Source organism: Callorhinus ursinus, unplaced genomic scaffold, assembly GCF_003265705.2.
Source record: "Callorhinus ursinus isolate GAN/ISIS: 27379988/994484 unplaced genomic scaffold, GSC_fseal_2.0 scaffold36, whole genome shotgun sequence".
Classification (NCBI taxonomy): domain Eukaryota; kingdom Metazoa; phylum Chordata; class Mammalia; order Carnivora; family Otariidae; genus Callorhinus; species Callorhinus ursinus.
This window is the reverse complement of record NW_027397098.1, coordinates 14,796,969-14,815,314: the sequence shown is the minus strand read 5'-3', so window position 1 is coordinate 14,815,314 and position 18,346 is coordinate 14,796,969. Positions and strand designations below refer to the sequence as shown.

Below are 18,346 nucleotides of genomic sequence, written 5' to 3'. Positions count from 1 at the left end.
GTCTGTTGTTGAAGCTGCTCTATCTGTGGTGTTTTGTTACAGCAGCTCTCGCACACGAGTACACTATGACCTAGACTTTTGTGTATAGTTATTTCGACCAATGAATACAAAAAGCCCCTCCTATTCTAAATTTTATCTTAAAAGTTCATCTATAGAAAAGAAGATGTGGTCCATATTTACAATGGAATATCACTCAGCCATCAGAAAGGATGAATACCCAACTTTTACATCAACATGGATGGGACTGGAGGAGACTCTGCTAAGTGAAATAAGTCAAACAGAGAAAGTGAATTATCATATGGTTTCACTTATTTGTGGAACATAAGGAATAGCAGGGAGGACATTAGGAGAAGGAAGGGAAAAATGAAGGGGGGAATCGGAGGGGGAGATGAACCATGAGAGACTATGGACTCCTAGTAACAAACTGAGGGTTCTAGAGGGGAGGGGGGTGGGGGGATGGGTTAGCCTGGTGATGGGTATTAAGGAGGGCATGTACTGCATGGAGCACTGGGTGTTATACGCAAACAATGAATCATGGAACACTACATCAAAAACTACCGATGTGCTGTATGGTGGCTAACATAACATAATAAAATTTTTAAAAAGTTCATGTATAGGTCACCTAAATATGACATTGAAGTAATATATATATATATATATATATATACACACAATCACATACATATAAGGGTAGATGATGTCTCTGCATTCATATGTGAAACCTGATTATTTTCAGATGGAGGTGATTTTGATATTAGTGATAAGAACCCCGATCTTAACAATAACATTTTAGAACGGAGAGAAATGAGTCAGGGCCATTTTGGGAAACAGATCAGTTCAGCCTAAACACCCACAGAAGAAAAGTCCAAATGAGTCAAGGGATTTCCTTCACCATCTGGGTTAAGAATCAGATGGTTTACTGGTGAAGAGGTGTGGATGCTAATGTCCAATTTCTGCTGGTTTCAATTTTATCAACTCCTACTTTTATTGTTTCCTGATGTTTGAGTTTGGAAACGTTCCGAAGTCTCATTATAGATAAATATGACTGCAGCCAGCATCACTGCTGCCGACTTAAGCAGACCAGTGCTGGAGCTTGGGTGTGGATTCTACACACGTCCCCTGCTTAATGAACAAGTACGAGATGGAAACAGAGATGGAGAGACAGAGATAAGGCCAAAGTTCCCTAAGAGGTAAGAGACAAGAAAGACCAAGAAGAAAAAGATATCTACATGGAAGCGAGGGCAGATTCAGTGATGTAATCTGTGCCCACATGGCAGTGGGAACGCCTTCAAGGACTATTTGGATGAGCTCTATGTCCTACTTTGTATGACCTCCAGGCAAAGAATGCCAAGCTGCTAGATGCCATGTTGGCTTCCTTTCTTTGGTTTGGTGCTGGACTTTTGCATTACACAGACACATGCAATGCTTGTTCCTAGCAATGAGGACGAGTTGAAATTTGTTAGCCAGGAAGCAAGATGGTGGCTGAGTTCTTGGTCAGTGCCAGGAGGAGTCAGGTATGGGAGATTCAGGGACAGACATGCACCCTTGAGGCAGGTGTTCCCCGGGGCTCAAGATGGATGCACAGAAGAGAGGCTGTGGAAGACTCAAGGGCAGGGGACATGGAGCTCTGAAGACCTGTTCCCTGGGAAGCATCTTTGGAATTTGTGTGGCCCTGAGGGTTTCATGTCACCTCATCCACATGCATATCCACGAGCGTGCCAATCATGAGGGCTGCTGGCTTGACAAACGGCAGAGATGTGCCTCTTGAGCTTTCTGGAAGGGGGTTTTGTGAGCTATTTCTTCAGTGTGGACTACAGACAAGCCAGAGACAAGTGAGATGTGCTTTCTGACTCTTAGGACATTTTCAGAGCTTTTGTTACTGCTTAATGCCTGCCATTTACCATGGTGGCTGACATATAAAGGTGTCCCATAAATGTTTGCTGCATGAATACATTCAGATTTACATAGCAACAACTTAAAAATAAATCAGATAGCAACCTTTATGAATTTGCAATCTAAATCTAATAATTGATTCTATGGCAACCATGTACTGATGGTGTATAGTGACATACTCACTGTACTGGTTTATGGGAGCACAACCCTCATCAGGGCCCCCGTCCCAGAAGTCACTACATGCACAGAACGATGCCTGCCTCTCTCACCAGCAGTAATCCTACATCATCATCCCAGAGACGGCTTCTGAGTACTGTCCCCATACACTCTCACCCATTGTTCGTTCCCTTATGCAAACTGCTACAGCTCAAACGATTGGTACACAATCCCCTTAGAAAGTGTTCCTTTCTACTATAGGGTCCTGATGATTTCTTTAAGCAGTTCTTATTTCAAAAACAAAATCAATGTTCTCAGTGGGTTTTAATTGAGTAGCTATTACATTTTGACATTGTGGGAGAAATAAAAATGTTCAAACCTAGAGGGGTTTATATTTTAATGAGTTAGTTTTTACACTGGAGTTTCGCTTGATGTCATAAAAGAAATTTAATAGCAATTCAATTGGGTAAAAAATGCAATAATATTTTGCATTAAAAAAATTCCCATAGAACCTAATAGTGTGTTAGGGTCATGATAGTCTATTTTTATTCTCTGCTTTGATTTTACATTTGTGTGTGTAAAACCCCATATACAACATAAACCCAGAGACGAGGACCATGCCAATTCATGTTTCTTGTGTATTTTCAGCTCCTAGCTCCTTAATCTTAGCGAAGACATGGTTCTTCCTTCAGATACAGCCCTTGTCTGAAAACACATAAATGTTTAAGGCAAAACTGCAAGCAAGACAAGGATGGCCCATACTTTTAAGTCAAGTGCCTTTCTGTTTTAGAAGGTACAGAAAATAAAATGTAGGAAGGTGAACTCTGAATAGGGCACAGGAAGGAAGAGACAGAAGTCATTCTCTCTGTCTCCCTGTCTCTGTCATTCTCTCTTCAGTAAAATCTCTTCCGACCATGTGGTTTTTGTTTCTCTCTTGTTTTGTGATGGGAAAGGTTAGATCATTTTTATCCGTGACAAAGACAAAAATATTTATTTCACTTGGTGTGAAATATGCACAAGAGGATAATTTAAAAGAACGATGTTTTGGAACTTTACTATTAATGAATGTTAACCTCAGGACCATAAAGCATGGTCATACACCAAGGCCATTTTTTTCACTCTCTCAAGGAGTCTGTGCTCTCCGTTTACTTAAGATTTTTGTTTTCTGTACACGATTTTATAAATGTCCATCTAAAAATGTGTGTGTATTAGACTTTTGCTGTTTCAGAGTTAGATAATCTTTTAATATTTTCAACAAATGCTTGTGTGTATAGTGGACCCTTGAGAAACATCAGGGGTAGAGGCGCCAACCCCCGCGCAGTTGAAAATCCTTATAGAACTTCTGACTTCCCCAAAATCTAACTACTGTTGACAGGAAGCCTTATTGATCACATAAAACACATAGTTTAAAATCCTCATAAACTTCTGACTCCCCCAAAATCTAACGACTAAAGGCCTACTTGACAGGAAGCCTTATTGATGACATAAAACACATAGTTTGTATGTTGTATGTGTTGAATACTGTATTTGTGCTATAAAGTAAGCTAAAGAAAAGAAAATGTCATTAAGAAAGTCATAAGGAAGAGAAAAGACACTTACAGTATGGGTAAAAATCTGGACCTGCGGAGTTCAAACCCACATCGTTCAAGGGTCAGTGGTATTTTAAGTCTAGACTCTGCCATCTCTGTGTATATACGGCGTGCATATATGAGGAATCTACCAAAAACACCCGAGTGCATTTTTTAATGACTTGAATTCTATTCATTATCTACATATAAAGCCCAAATTATAATTTAACTTCCCTACAAATTGGCTGAAAAAACTCAGGTGATTACATGAAATTATATGAACTTTCAAATTTGTTAGATCTAAAGTAAGTATCATCCTAAATGCTTAATAAGCGAATATTTTCCTGAATTTCAATCAGAACTGAATAGATGGCCCTCTGCAGATGCTGACAGAGGACGGATGTAAGGTCTGGGCACCCATTTACTACATGGCAAGGCTACCTGCCCAGGGCTGTGTCTTTCAAGGGCTCGCAAAGTGAGGGGAGCCCCACACTGCTGTCTTAGGGTTTCTTACCAGCTACTGTTTATCCTAGGATTTACCCTGGGGGTATAGCAAGGATTTCTATTTCAAATTTTTTTCTTTAGAAAGAAAATGAGCAGCATCGAGTCCTTCACATAATATGTATATATATATATATATATATATATATATATATACACACATATACATATATATCCTTGAACCATGCATTTGGAATTAAAAAGTCACCTCCTGTTGTGATGTTGCTGGAATCTGGGTTTGTCCTTTAAAAACTTTCATCTAAGGCATTAGTAGGGAGAGCTGAGGTGTGCATAAATATATCTTTATGTCAATGGTTAAATTTGGCCCTCTGTGTTTTTATTCACTCAAGGAAGAGTAAAAGATGGTACCTTTAAATACTCTTTCACTGAACACCCAAATTTATAAAAGTCTTCTTTTGTTTGACCGTCCGAGCTTGGGCACATTTGCTGCCTCAGTGCTCAGGCCCCACGCGGTCTGGTGGAAAGAGAGCTCGTGTTTCCTTTAAGGACCCGATGCTTTCACAGCCCGGAGCCTAATGCAAGTGGAGCATCTGTTACTGCCAGGGTTGAGTGAACCCAGCCAGACTTGGGGTGCAGAGGAGGTCAGAATCTATTTTGCTGACGTTTCTGTCATATTTATTAAATTGCAATTTTCCAAAAGCAATTAAACTTTTAGGAAATACTGCATTAATTTTAATGAGAGGGAACCTGGGTACTTCAGATGGACTGACAAAATCTGTTTTTTAATCAATTACTGGTGTCCGAGGCAGATGCTCTGAGCTGGTTTGTTATGATTCCCAGGTCCTGCTTCTCAGAAACAGCAGCTCCCCCACTTTTTATTGTTTCTCAGCAGAGAAGGGACTCCGCTCGGGTTTGCATTGTCAACTAGTGACAGGTCCTCTTCAGAGAGCCGAGTCCCCTCCACCCTATCTTAATGCCCCATGAAGAAGACGTATTTGAGAAACCGTGTAAGACACTGCAAAATGATGAGGCGGGTCTTTCGTCTCTCAGCTGTGGGAAACAAGAATCAGGGGTTTTATCTGAAATAAATGGAGCAGCGAAGATTAATTAAACCTATAAAATTCTCTTAAGCACATCCTGGTCAAGGTTTAAGAGAACACTTCCTATTACGTGCAAATCATCTGGAAGTGTGGGGCGATCCCTCAGGTGTAAGCTTCACTTCTGTATAGTGCGGACTCCAGGAAAGAGTGTTTACTAATAAATTCTGAGCAATATCAGTTTCATTTTTTTTGTCCAAATGGTGAAGCAACAGCAACAGAAAGAAACCTTGATCTCTTTCATAAATAAGTTCTCCATAGGCGCTGTTACAAACATGCTCAGTGGGATGGATGCAACCAGACTCTAGCTCAAGTGAGCAGGTGCTTACACTAGAAATAATAACTGTCCTGGTCCACCTTTTGTCTACACCGCTGGACTTCTCTCCTTAATCCCTGAGAGATTCTGATCCTCCTAGGGGTGGAGACAGAGCGGTGCCTTCGGCTGGAGGCCAGCTCCTGGGGATCTTCACGTTGGAGTGGGATCATCAGCTGCACATGCGGCCACTCGGACAGTTTTTGCACTAGATGCTTGGCCGAGCCATTTCAAGTGCACAGAGCAGAAGAAAAGCTTTTTATCATTTCATCTCTTAGAGAGTCAAAAGAAATGATCTTAAAACCTAAGCGCTCTCTGAGCATTTATATTATATGTCTCTTCCATCTTAAACATGAATGCTACTTTTCTTTGTTTGTATAAATGCTCCATTTACTGGACACTATTTCTTAATCAAGGATAAAGTCCCTTCTTTAACACAAATACAAAATTTAGGTTACCTGTTTGCTATTTTTTGAGATTTAAAATGTAACCTTAACTATTGATCATTTTTATAATTTAAGACAGATACTAGTAAACGTGTGTGTATATTACACAAACACACAAATGCGTATCACGCCAAGGGGACACTTACTAGCCACTAGCCAGAAACCAGATACTAATTGTATTCATTCCTCATCAATAAAATAATAAAATGAACTTACTTTTGCTGCCCTTCATATGCAATACTTGTAACTAGAATAAAAGATGAGTAAATGCCCACAGGGTATGGAGAAGACCCAGACACTCAGATTAACTGTTTTTTTTTTTTTTTGAAATATTTATCACTCTTCAGAAAACAAAACAAAACAAAACAAAACAAGATAAAAGAACCCCACCACCTTCTGTCTTTGCAAGTGATCAGGTTTAATTTTGGGAAAATTACAGATCTCTTAAAAAGCAAATCTGTCCATTTCTAGGTTGTGATTCTTTGATGTGGTTCCTGGGAACTGGGTCCACTCATCAGCGTGCAGGTGAGGACAGGGGCTTCTAAGAGCTGTGTTTGTCTGGATGTTACTGAGACAGAGCCAGTCAAAATTCAGATACAATAGCCTCTGTACCCCCATTCCTTTTAAATAAAATAAACAGATCAATAAAAGTTTAAATACGGCAGGGGGATGTGTTGGAACCAAGGTAAGCATGCATGCAGGGACAGGAGTCTGCCACAAATTTCTAAATGTGCCCTCCTTTCTGTTTCCTGAAGCTCACGGAATGCATCGGATTTACACGTGGATCAAGAATTGGATAAATGCTCCCCCTCTTTTTGAAAGTAAGGCCCCTTTATTTGATAGTGGTACATCTATAAGTGAATTATAGCATATTAATAGTTAAGAATAAACAATTCTCTTTGCCTAATGAAACAGTTAATGGCATATACTTCTATATTTCAGTGGGAGGCAAAACATTTAATTGAAGAAATGGGGTTAATTCAAGTTCACTCTACTTAGACATACTTAATATGTGAATTCAGACGGGGCATTGCTGGGCTGTTTTTCCTTGTAACGCACGTGGCTCGTGTTAATACTTGGAATATTTTGTGAAGGACATCCGTGCTTTTCATATTTCGCTTGGCATTCACTTTTTTTTTTTTTTTAGTTTAGAAATGGATATAAGAAGTGCTTCTAAAATCTTGTTTTTACCATGCGGAAAATTTATCCTTGTAGAAATCTTATTTGCTAGTAATTAAGAGCCCAGTTAGCCAATGCAGCGTCTATTTAGAAATAATATATTTACATGATGGAAGAGCAGAGTGGTATAATTATTTTTGGTCTTATGAGTTGTTTAGAATTGTCCATGTTATGAGAACTCTAGCATTCATTCTCCAGCATTTTAGAAAAGGAAGCAGGCAGACCTACAAAACGCTCAGATGTTTCAGCTGTCTGCTGTGCATGCAGAAGGACACATACAGGCACAACAAACACACGTGTGGTTTTTTAAATTGAACACTGAGGGCTCTCAGAGTGTGAGCTATATCTTTGCATGCCTCCACTAAGAAAAATGCGATTTCCTTATTCTGCATTTCCTTACATAATGCTCTTCTGGGACGGTGCTTCGGCCATCGCCGGATCTCCACTATTTAGATATGGATACACGAGTCTCCTATTTTTATTCTAAATTCAAGTTCACTCATCATATCTAATGCCCTTGAAGCAATCTCAAATTACGGCTGTGACACGGGTCACTAGAAACCAGAGGTACTAACACAAATTTTAAAGAGAGAGGGTGGGGGGAGAGCCCGACTCAATTAGATGATGGCGCGCGGTTTAATCAATTTAGTTTTATCACGACATCTAGTCCTTCCTCTTGAGCTGTCAGACAGCGAGGCAGGCGGGAGCACACAGGGACGCGTGGTTGGTGCGGGGCTGGATCCCCACCAGCCGGGAGGAGGCACGGTCCTGTGGCACCCAGGCGGTGACAGGGGCGAAGGAGCCCCACCGCCTGCCCACCTCATCCTTAACACAATCTTTCTATTTCATTAATTTTTCATGGAATCCCGTTTCACAGCAAGCCTGCGTCTGTCGTCCATCTGCTGTACTTATTCTGTTCCTTTTGCCAACTTTTTATCTGCATTTCACTACAGTCAGCCAGCAGCCCGTGCTCCTGCCCTCCTGTGATTCGTCAGCTTACCTGCACAGAGCAACACCTTGCATTGCTGTTTCCAAAACTCACCTCCAATTTTCTGAAACTCCGTGTAACCCCTCACCCTGCAACAATATCTAGATTTCAAGCATTTACTGATTTTGCTGCCAAATGCCTCAAAAAAAAAAAAGAAAGAAAGAGAGAGAAAGAAAGGTCATGTGCTGACGCCCGAATCCAATTCGTCGACTGAAAACAAATGATTGTTTATAGAGCATTTCAAATAGTTTTCCAAAGTTCCTTCCTTTTCTCTGTCTGGTGACAGACGCCCCTGGACGTCTCAGAACGCTGTCCTCTTGTTTACCTCTGGCAACCAGCTAAATTTGTATTGGTTCCTGACCCATCCCCAAATAGGTTTGCATCCAAAGAACAGTTTTTAAAAAATTCCTATGAACTTGAGTCACTTTAACACATTGTATGTGCTCACGGTCGAATACTAAAGATATTTTATTTGCAAAATGCATTTCAGGCTGATGCATAGTTTTTTGCAGGACAACCACACTTACGAAAGAAAGAGCAACACAAATACACAACAGAATGTAGGTCTTATTTTAATGATTAAAATGCACCTATGCAATCCCTCGGACTCGTTACCCAATGGATGGGAGATGATCTGATAAAATTGGAAGTGAGTTATCATTATCTAGCTCTTTCCATGAGTACCTGCCTCTTATTCCCCCTGGCTGAGCTGATACTAATTTTAAATAACCTTAAACCTTTACCTTTATCATTTTGGACTAAGTGACAGATCTTTGATAATATTCATGCACCCAAGTTCTTGTCTAGTATGGGAGACATTGCTCCAAGCACCTAAGGCAGACTCGGCTGTGCGCGATCGCCTCGCATCGTTCCACCCAGAGCTACAGAATCAAATGCTGCCTCCCCGAACCCCCACGAGCAGGGAGCTACAAAGGTATTTAGTAGATAAATAAACTGCACAAACTACAAGAGCTCCCAGTGTTTTCTGACAACACGTCTCTTACAGGTTATACAGCGTGAGCAACCCTTAGCCACCCACATGTGTAAAAATTACACGGCTTCCTTCTCCTTTACACTGGTTTTTTTTTTTTTTTAGTTGCCTATTTTTCTCCTACTCGAAACTGAAATTTTGACATTTTTTTCACGTGTGCAGAAAATGTAAATCGTTCATAAATAATTTCTAAGAGAAAGTCCCAACTAAAAAGCAACACACCGAGAAAATGCAAAAATACATCATATTGGGTCCTGATAAGAGAACGGAGAGAGATTGGTGGATGGGTAGGTTTGCTCTGAGCATCTTCTTTAAAGTTTACCTGGGAGACAAATGCAGGTCCTGGCTAGTTCGTACCCGGGACTAAGTTTTTTTGCGGGTTCTTACAGATGTATACCACTCCCTGTGTGGTACTGTGACTAAAAATACCAAGTACAGGAAAATATTTTATTTCTGAGGCCTTGGACCTTACTTAAGACTAATGCAAACATTGTACCAATCCCACACTTGAGCTGTAGCTACAGTTTTAATTTCAAAACCCATGGATTATTTTGACAATAATAAGTGAAGTAAAAAGAAAAATCATGTCAAAGCCACTTTTGGAGTTTACACACAGAAAATACAGCTTTTCACGGCCCCGGGAGCTAAAAGTTAAGATGCATCTTCAAAAATCACCCTTGTTCCTTAGAATAGGGGGACAAATACGTACCACTGGCAAATAAGGCTAACATTTATTCTAATTTATTTATTCCCATATAAGAAGAGCCCTTTGCTTTGTGCTCACAATCAGTGCCTCCAGTTAGTACTTGATAGAGCCTTACCCAAATTCCTTCACAACCATCAATGCACACGTGGATTTTAAACTGTGACAAATACAGAGTTTTCCTAACTGGACGAGCTTAAAAGCCGAGGCCATTCTATTCAACCCTGCTGCTGAGATTCGTGACCGTTAGAGCATAATTTAAATTCACCATTTTTCTTGGAAAAACAAGGATCTGTAATAACTAGGAATTACACATACACTGACCTATTCCAAGCCAGTGCAAATAACGGTTTAACGTGTCCCGTAATTGCTATGTTTTCTTTTTAATTTGCTCACTTACATTTATATTATTAACTTTTCCCTGAGAAGTGAATATTTGGCAGTTTGAGTTGATTCTCCTACCGAGGTAGCTCCCGGCAGATGCCACAGGAGATTTCACCCCACACGTAAATCTACGAGGCATAGGAATTAGCACATGCATTCTCATAAGGCTTTCCCACCTCAGTTTTTGGGTATGAAAATGAAGAGACTTGGTTTATTCAAAATAACCAAGGCATAGAGATATTTCACATAGAAATTTCACTTTGAATTGTTGTAGTTAAGTTTATAGCAAATGAAGCCTTCCTTCAGATTTCTTGTTTTTCTTTCCCAAATTGGGTGCTTCCTAAGCCAGCATGGCTGACATTTAAAGGTAAGAAAAATGAATTTGGAGAAAGGCACCAACGTCCGTCAGCTTGTATTTTATTTCTGTAGAATGCTGTTTTATTGTGAAATGTTAGTCCATAGTCTTCCATTTTAATATTTAAAATAGACTGAATGGAGATACTGGGAAACATGAACACTTAGAATTTACAAGATAATGTTTCCTTTCTTCCTCTTTTAAAAGTTATAGTCATTATTAAATTCTGTGATTCCCGCCCCCATATTGTTGTCACTTTCTGTTGGCATTGTTTTGGAAGGCACCAACAGATCCGTGTCAAGATGAAATTTTCAGGGAACAAAGTGAGCAGCCGCACCGCTCTGGCCGCTCTGAGAGTTAAACAGGATCACAGAATCTCCCCGTTCCAAAGCCCAGGGCTCTGACACCTCCCAGGAAGGTGTCAGCCACTTCTGCTCCCGGTGTCCTGACACAAAGCCCTCAGCAGGGACTGTTTGATATTGGCACGGATGTCTCCAAGCTGCCTGGCTAAGTCCTGTTATTGAAGAAGCCGTGAAGGGCTCAGGAATATTTGAGGGCAGCCAGGGAGGGCTGTGGCAGAAACTTAAGTTAGGCCACTGCAAAGATGAATATTTTCCGGGGAGGGTGAGCAACCTCCACCGTATCTAACAATGCATCCTGCAGCAGAAAACTGGAAAATCTGATAAATTTTAGTCGTGTCTGCCCCACTGTTTTGTAGGGCTCTGTATTCACTCTTTTTTTCTTTTTTAAATCAGCACGTTTCAAATAATAATCAGAGCTGAACTTTCTCCTGCAGACTCATCACAAGGAGCTGCTGATACCAAGTTCCTCTCTGGGAAAGAAAGAACAGGAGGCCCTGGGAGAATCTTTCCCGGCTCCAGGGACTGCGTGCAGGCGGCGGCGGCGGCGGCGGCATTTTCCCTTGGCCCCCGTGTGGAAGCCCTGGGCTGGTGGTGGAATGCACTAAGTTCCCGGCGGCGGTCCCCAGAACACCACAGACGGGCGCCGGAGCAACCTGTCATCAGGCTGCTTTTTCTCCCTTTCTGGTTTGCAGGGTTTTTTTTTGTTGTTGTTGTTTTGTTTTGTTTTGTTTTGTTTTTGCCACTAACCAGCTGTGATGCCTATTTCTCTTTCCAGGTTTTAATTTCTGCGACCCCCGGCCCCCCTCCCCCAGGACCAGCTCGTGCTTTCTGCAGGTCTCAGTGTTTATACAACAACGGGTACCAACCAGACTAAGTAGAAACTGTCAGCCAATTTGGAAACGTGACTGCCCAGGCTCTGCCCACTCCTTCCTCCGAGACAATTTGGATGTCTAAGAGCTGGTTTCAGGAGGTCTTGTCCCTGTTTCTGGGGCTGCGGGCTTAACTGAGTGTTTCCTCTGGCAGCGTGTGCTAATGCCCCTCTGAGGGAGTCAGAGGCAGAGCCCCGGGCTGCGGAGCGCTCCGGGGAGGGAACTGTCCTCCAGTGAGGCTGCCGGGGGCTCCCGGCCGCGGCCCCTGCCTGCCTTCCTCCTCACGCCGCTCCCAGCCCAGGCTTCGCAGAGCCCGCCGCTCTGTTCCCTGTTCCCGGTTTCCCGTCCCCTCTGAGCTCGCAGAAGCCCCGGCCCTTTACAAAGGGATCTGAACTGCGGCGCGCTCTGCTATGTACCGACGCCCCGCCGGCCCCCGAAAGTAGAGCTGCCGAAGCAGGCGGCCCCCGCAGACACCAGGAGCGCGGACGAGCGTGCAGTTAGCGGAGGCAGCGCAGAAAGCCAGGTCCTTACCTTTCCTCTTGGACCGCCGTCTCCTCCTCCTCTTAGACTTGCATTTGAGTTGACTGCTCAGCCCTCCGGACCCTCTGCTGGCCCCCAGCACCGATGCCATGGCTGAGACTCAGCGAGCAGAACCGGAGAGGAATCCTGTCTCCAACAGGCTCACCTTTCCTGCTCTTGCCGCGGCCGCTGCTGAAGGCTTCTGCAAGCCAGGGAGCGGGCTCACTTTTTAGGACCGAGCCCTCGCACGCTCCCGCCTCCTTCTCTCGAATTGCTCCGGGTCTCCGTCTCCAGCTGGGCTGAGAGCCCCGGGAGCAGCCCCGCGCCCAGCCGCTCCACGGCAGGGCAGGACGCGCGCGGGGAAGCAAAGGTGTGCCGGGCGGGCTGGGCGCTCCCGCCCCAGCTCTCCTCCTCTTCTGGGCGGCCTCTCTTGATCTGGGCTCCAGGCGCAGGGCTCCTACTTTGGCACCTCTGCTAGTTGTTTGGCAGCAGACACTTTGAAGCCAATCAGGCAGGGAGCTTGTCTATTTGCTGCTGCAAAGTCTAATTAGGTCCAATCACAACTGTCTTCTGGCTCTGACATCAGCACCACCAGCCCTTCGCATCCCCTGTCAGCTTGCAAACTCAGCTCCCGTTTGGACGGATGGAGCTGCCCAGGACCCGGTGGCAAGGGAAGGAGACGGCTCGGGAGGGAGGGGACAGCATGCAGAACCAGCTCATCTGGGAGCAGCCTGAGGGGGCCGCTCGCAGGAGAGCTGTACTGGGGAGGCAGGCTTCCTGCCTCGGACCACCGGACAGCACTTCTACTCCGCACACTCAGAAAGATGCAGTGACTACGTCTCCCTCCAAACAGTGTTTAACTAGTTAATTCATTAGAATGCTCGTTGTGCGAAGGGGGAAATATCTCTCTAAGAAATACGGAGACCTCACCTCCTCAGAAGGGGACTAAGATTTGCAATTCCCTGGAAGACAGCCTCTTAGGGGTATTCATTTTTCAGAGACTGCATGTTTGTCTGTTTGCTTGTTTGTTTTGTTTTTTTTTTTTTTTTTTTCCCCTTCCTATCCCTTGGCTGTTCCCGTTGCCAAAGAGAGCTATTGCATAAAGACTGAAATGTTGGGATCTGAGTCTGATTTTTAAGGAGAGGGATTTTAATGGGTTGCTTTATTTAGGTAACAATGAAATGAAACATAGGGAGGGCTTCCATCTGATGGTTTTATTGCCAAATATAACATTCGGATGAAAGAAAGTCATATTTACCAGGAGGTGGATTGCAAATTGAAATAGTTTTCAACATTTTTTTTCAGGGCTATCCTATTGTTTTCAAGACTATACTTAAGGAACACTAAAAATATAACGTAAGGTATAAGAAGAAAAATAATCAAGGTATCATTATTGCCTTTTGCATTCAAGTCCCATAAGCTATTAATTATAATAGTAATGGTTTGGGGAAAAAAAATCCACCCGCAAAGTCATTAGCAAGCGTATTTGTCATATGTTGATATGGAAATGGCACACAAGTATTTCTGTTATTTACTACTTTATACATACTGTTTCCAAGCTCTTTGTGGGCCTAGAAATGTCTAGATAATTTTCTTTTATAAGAAAAAATAACCCTTTAGGGAACATGGGAAATAATTAGGATGTTCAGATGTCTTATGTGGTAAGCTGATGGATCAGAACTCATTTATCATTGGTGAGAGAGAAGAGGACATGTGATTTCAAATCCTAGCTCCCCTGCTCTGACTTTGGGCAAGTAAACGGTGCCTCAGTTACCTTATCTGTGAAATGGGCATCACAATGACATCAGCTTCATAGCTTCATCCACACCTGAGACTCGGTATAAACAGTGACTGGTACATGTTAATTACTCTGTGATTGTTCAGTAAATTAATCCAGTAAATACTTTGGAGAGAATGAGTGTAGATCACAGATGGACCTCAGAGAGAAGGAGCTTTAGCTCTTCGGTTCATTTCAGACTGATAAATGCAGTGGAACCAGGCCCCTTCTTTGTGCCTCATTCCGCACTTGCACTCCCCCAACAGCACAGCTAAGTAAAACTGCTGATGATTTGTCTCGGATGTTGCATGGGTGCATGACTTACCCACCTACTCTCTGTGGCACAAGAGATATTTGAGAGCATAAACCACACGCGGAGACACGGCTGGGGGACTCTCAGACTCCCCAGCTCCCTGCAACTCCCCTGCATGGGCACGAAGTTGCGCCACTTAAAACTGGTCCCTGAGCTCAGAAACCAAGGGAGGGTGTTTTAGGCGAGCACTGCAAACAAGTGCATAGTCACCTCCAAGGCTGTTTGCATCCAGCGCTGGCCTTGCTCACACCCCCAGCATCACACCAGGCAGGGACTCCTGCTGTTTTGGAGCATGGGTACAAAAAGCAGAGAATACAGCTCCTTCTGCTTACATGTTGCTTCCGATTTCAGTGGGGGGTGGGGGAGGGGCGGTGAAATCAAAACCTGGATTTTAACACTTAGTGTGGATTCCAATTTGAAGGTTGGTTAAGATAAAAATGTTGGCCAATCTTTGCCTTTCTTGAAGTTCTTCCAGTCTGTTTGTTGTTTGTTTGTTTTGGTGTAGTTTCTGCAAACATGGCATTAGCCTAGAAATGTACTATTTTCTGTATTTATTTTGCATATGATAATGCATCATGGATGAGGCAGGACTGGCGGTAGAGCCTCAGAAAAGTCTGTTCCCTTGTAGGAGGAAAACTTTTAAACAGGTTCATGACTACAAATATTTTAACTCAAGGATGGTGTAAAGTGAACCATGTCCACAATCTGCCATTCTTCTGATGAGCCTCTCCGCCTTTTGTCTGTTTCCTAGAACCCTTTGGCGCGGCTTGGCAGCCTCAAGTGATGAGAAGATGCTGAAACAGGAACAGGAGCTGATGTCACCTATCGGGAGATGCCTCTGCTCTGAGCCAGTCCCTACCCTTCCCGTGGAACAAAGAACTGGGCAGGAGGCTCCCGGGACAGGCAAGGCTGCCCAGAGCCACCTGCGGTCCTGCACTGACCGATGGCTGGGGCACTGCATGAGGACGGAAGTAAGGGCTGCTCAGAGCCTGGCCCGAGGGAACCAGCTGGCCCAGAAACTGCCTCCGTGCCGAGGAAGGCGGCCCCCATAGCGGCTGGGTGGGCTCTCCCCGGGCCTTCCCTCCCTGTGCTTGCTGGAACACTAACCGCCCAGCTACTTTGGGTTACTTCCTCCCCGCCCACCTCTCCATACCCGTACGGACCACGAAGGATGCCATGTCTGTGGAGGACACTGAGCCGGGCACAGAAGAGCTCCCTCAGGATTCATGACCATGGTTGCCGTTTGCTCAAGGTAAGGACGAAGTTGACAGCTTATACTGTGACTCGTTTGATGTTCACAAAGACTCCGTGGGAGCAGGACTGAAACTCAGTTCCTTTGACACAAGAAGACACGGAGGCTCAGAGAACCTAGGAAACTTGCCGCGGGTGGCGGGGGTCGGATCGAGGGCCCACGCCTGGGCCATCCCAGTGGGCCAGCCCGTGAGGTTTACCACTTTGCTCTGCCAGTTTTTATTCTAGAGTCTGAGACTGGTGTGTTTTGTGAGCTTCTACAAGCCCCCTCCGAGATACTGACACTCTGTCAAATAGTGACTCTGAGCTTCAGTGTTTACGTGTGTGTGTGTGATTTATAAATATGTGGGTTACATAACACATAGAAATAACTCCTACCTGTACCTAGAGTCCCGCACCTGGATATCTCTATGGGTCTCTGGATATCTACAGGTATCTTTGAATACCTAGATGTGAGCGTGCATGTGTGTATGAGTGAGGAGCTGGTCACCGAGGCTCAATGTGGCTTCCATTATTCCTGGATACACCTGCAGAGTCCTGTGCATGTGTCTGTCACTCTTGAGCACTCCATATTTATCTTTCTTTCTCAGAACAAGCCTACAATGTGGCAGGAAAGACCTCATTGTCCTTACCTTCCCTGTGGGTTTAAGAAGGCTCTGACTGTTGGCGTGTCTAGACCAAAGTTGCATTATTAGAGAGAGGGAGAGCCAAGACTCGGTTGGCATGTTCCAGCGTATTCCAGAAAGAACCTGTATCAGAACTCGCAGGCTCACATAGCTGACCGGACCTTTTCTTTCTGCTGAAGAGGAACCTGAGGCCTGCACCGGGATGCATGGTTCAAGTAACTGCATCTTCCAGCCAAAATGCAAGTCCCTTTATTGCCATCCCTGCGTGTTTTCCTCAGGACTTCTTGGCCAACATACAATGAGTTCACTTCTTAATTCATCACAAAGTCTGTATTTCTAATCAGTTAAAAGTAGGTTCTCCAAAACAACTAAGAACACCCACAGAAACTAACATGACTTATTTAGAGTCCAAATTTTGGCTAATATCCCCTCCCCTATGAGACAATGCCCGCTAGGTGGAAAGTAGCAGAACAAAGGGTCCCCTGGACATGTGTATGTCTGCTGACTCACAACAGTCTCAGAGATGGCATAAAATTATTACCTTTCACAAACAGGGAAATAGCACAAGAGCGCTGTTTTACTCTTTCATCTTCGCCCATTGTTCTTAAATTTAAATAGCTCACATCAAAGAACTTGGACATGAGACCTGAAAGTATTGGAAAATAATATATCAAGACAACAGTGGCTGTGACATGGGCATTCGTATTCACATTCCATCCCGGGGCACGGAGGGACCTCAGGGAGGCCCACAGGTGCGGGACACAGTGCTGAATGTGAAGATGTTCTTTGTACAAGGCTATTATGAGAATTATTTTTTCTTTGTTCTTTTTCTTTCTCCTAAGCATGCCTATGGTTTGAGAGAACACTGGGCGCATTCTTATCAGGTTGATAAGAATGAACATAGTGTAGGGCAGGTTTGTGAAGTCTCTTTTTCAGACCTCCATGTGATGTAACTTGTTGGCGCGTGCGCGCACACACACGTATATGCATTCTCAGGTCAGATAATTTTGGCATACAAAGTTTTCTTCATGGGCCAATATCACAGATTTTAATTCCAACGTACCTTTGCCAAAGCACATCTTCAGGCTAAAACTTACTTGAGTTCCGTATTAATGTTTAAAGGAACACTACTTGGAAAATTCAGGGAAAGAGAAAAAACTGTTCAGAATTTGTCACCACCAGACCCGATTTGGATTCTACTTTATGTTGTACTATGTCCAGTTTTGGAAGTCACTTACCTCTCCTGAGCCGCTTCTATAAAAATGAGCAGAAGTAGTAGCACCAAGCTGCTGATGAGAACAAGGAGGCCAAGCTCCTTATGAACGGACCCTGAGATGCCAACGTCACCAACGAGGTTTGCTCTTGCCTCTCAGCACACAGTGCCTTGGTTTTAATCAATGGCTCCCTCACAACCAGCAAAACGGATACAAATCAAGATGGTCTTTGAGATACACAGGGCCCACGAGAAGACAGCCTCTCCCTGTGTGGACCCTGCAGGTACTGGGGCCCCATCAATCATGCAGCACAGGTGACCGAGTCATCGATCTCTCCTGCAGCTAATTGTAACGCTGACCCCTTTTCCTGCACATGCAGTGTCCTCTGGATGGGCCTGGCCGTGGCCGGACAGCATCCACAGGCTGTGTCTGATGATCTCTCAACAGCTGGTACAGTGAAGTATGGCATTTTACTACTAAATATTTGTGTAGGGTATGAGAAACCATGACCTCAAATACTCCTCTTCAACACCACGGATAGATTCAGTTACTTGAACTTAAATGCCTTGGTTGCTAGTTTCTGAAGTGTGAAACCTTAATATTTTATTGAATCATAGAGAATTACCATTATTTAAAAGCCTTACTAATTCACACCCCATCCTAGAGTTTCCCTTATGTCTTAAACCAATACAGTTCAAACTATATATATATATATATATATTTCAAGTCTCCTGGAACAGGGATTCTCAAAAGGAACAATGTTGCATCCCCAGACTGCCGTGTGACAGCGTGAAGAAAGGAAGAAAAGGAGACACAGATGGAATTAATGGTTTGGGGTGTTAATCAGTGTAATAAATTGAAAGGCAGGATGAAAGCTCAT

General features: G+C 43.8%; 1 protein-coding gene across 2 annotated transcripts in view; it reads right to left on the bottom strand.

The window, feature by feature from the left end:
- ADARB2 (adenosine deaminase RNA specific B2 (inactive)) overlaps window positions 1–12,840 on the bottom strand; it is a 412,902-nt gene extending 400,062 nt beyond the window's left edge. For both annotated transcript variants that reach the window (XM_073879972.1, XM_073879973.1), the window contains exon 1: window positions 12,298–12,840. In XM_073879972.1, the coding sequence (XP_073736073.1) occupies window positions 12,298–12,397 (100 nt within the window). In that variant the 5' untranslated portion in view covers window positions 12,398–12,840. The remainder of the gene's footprint in view (window positions 1–12,297) is intronic.
- Between the last annotated feature and the right edge of the window lie 5,506 nt (window positions 12,841–18,346).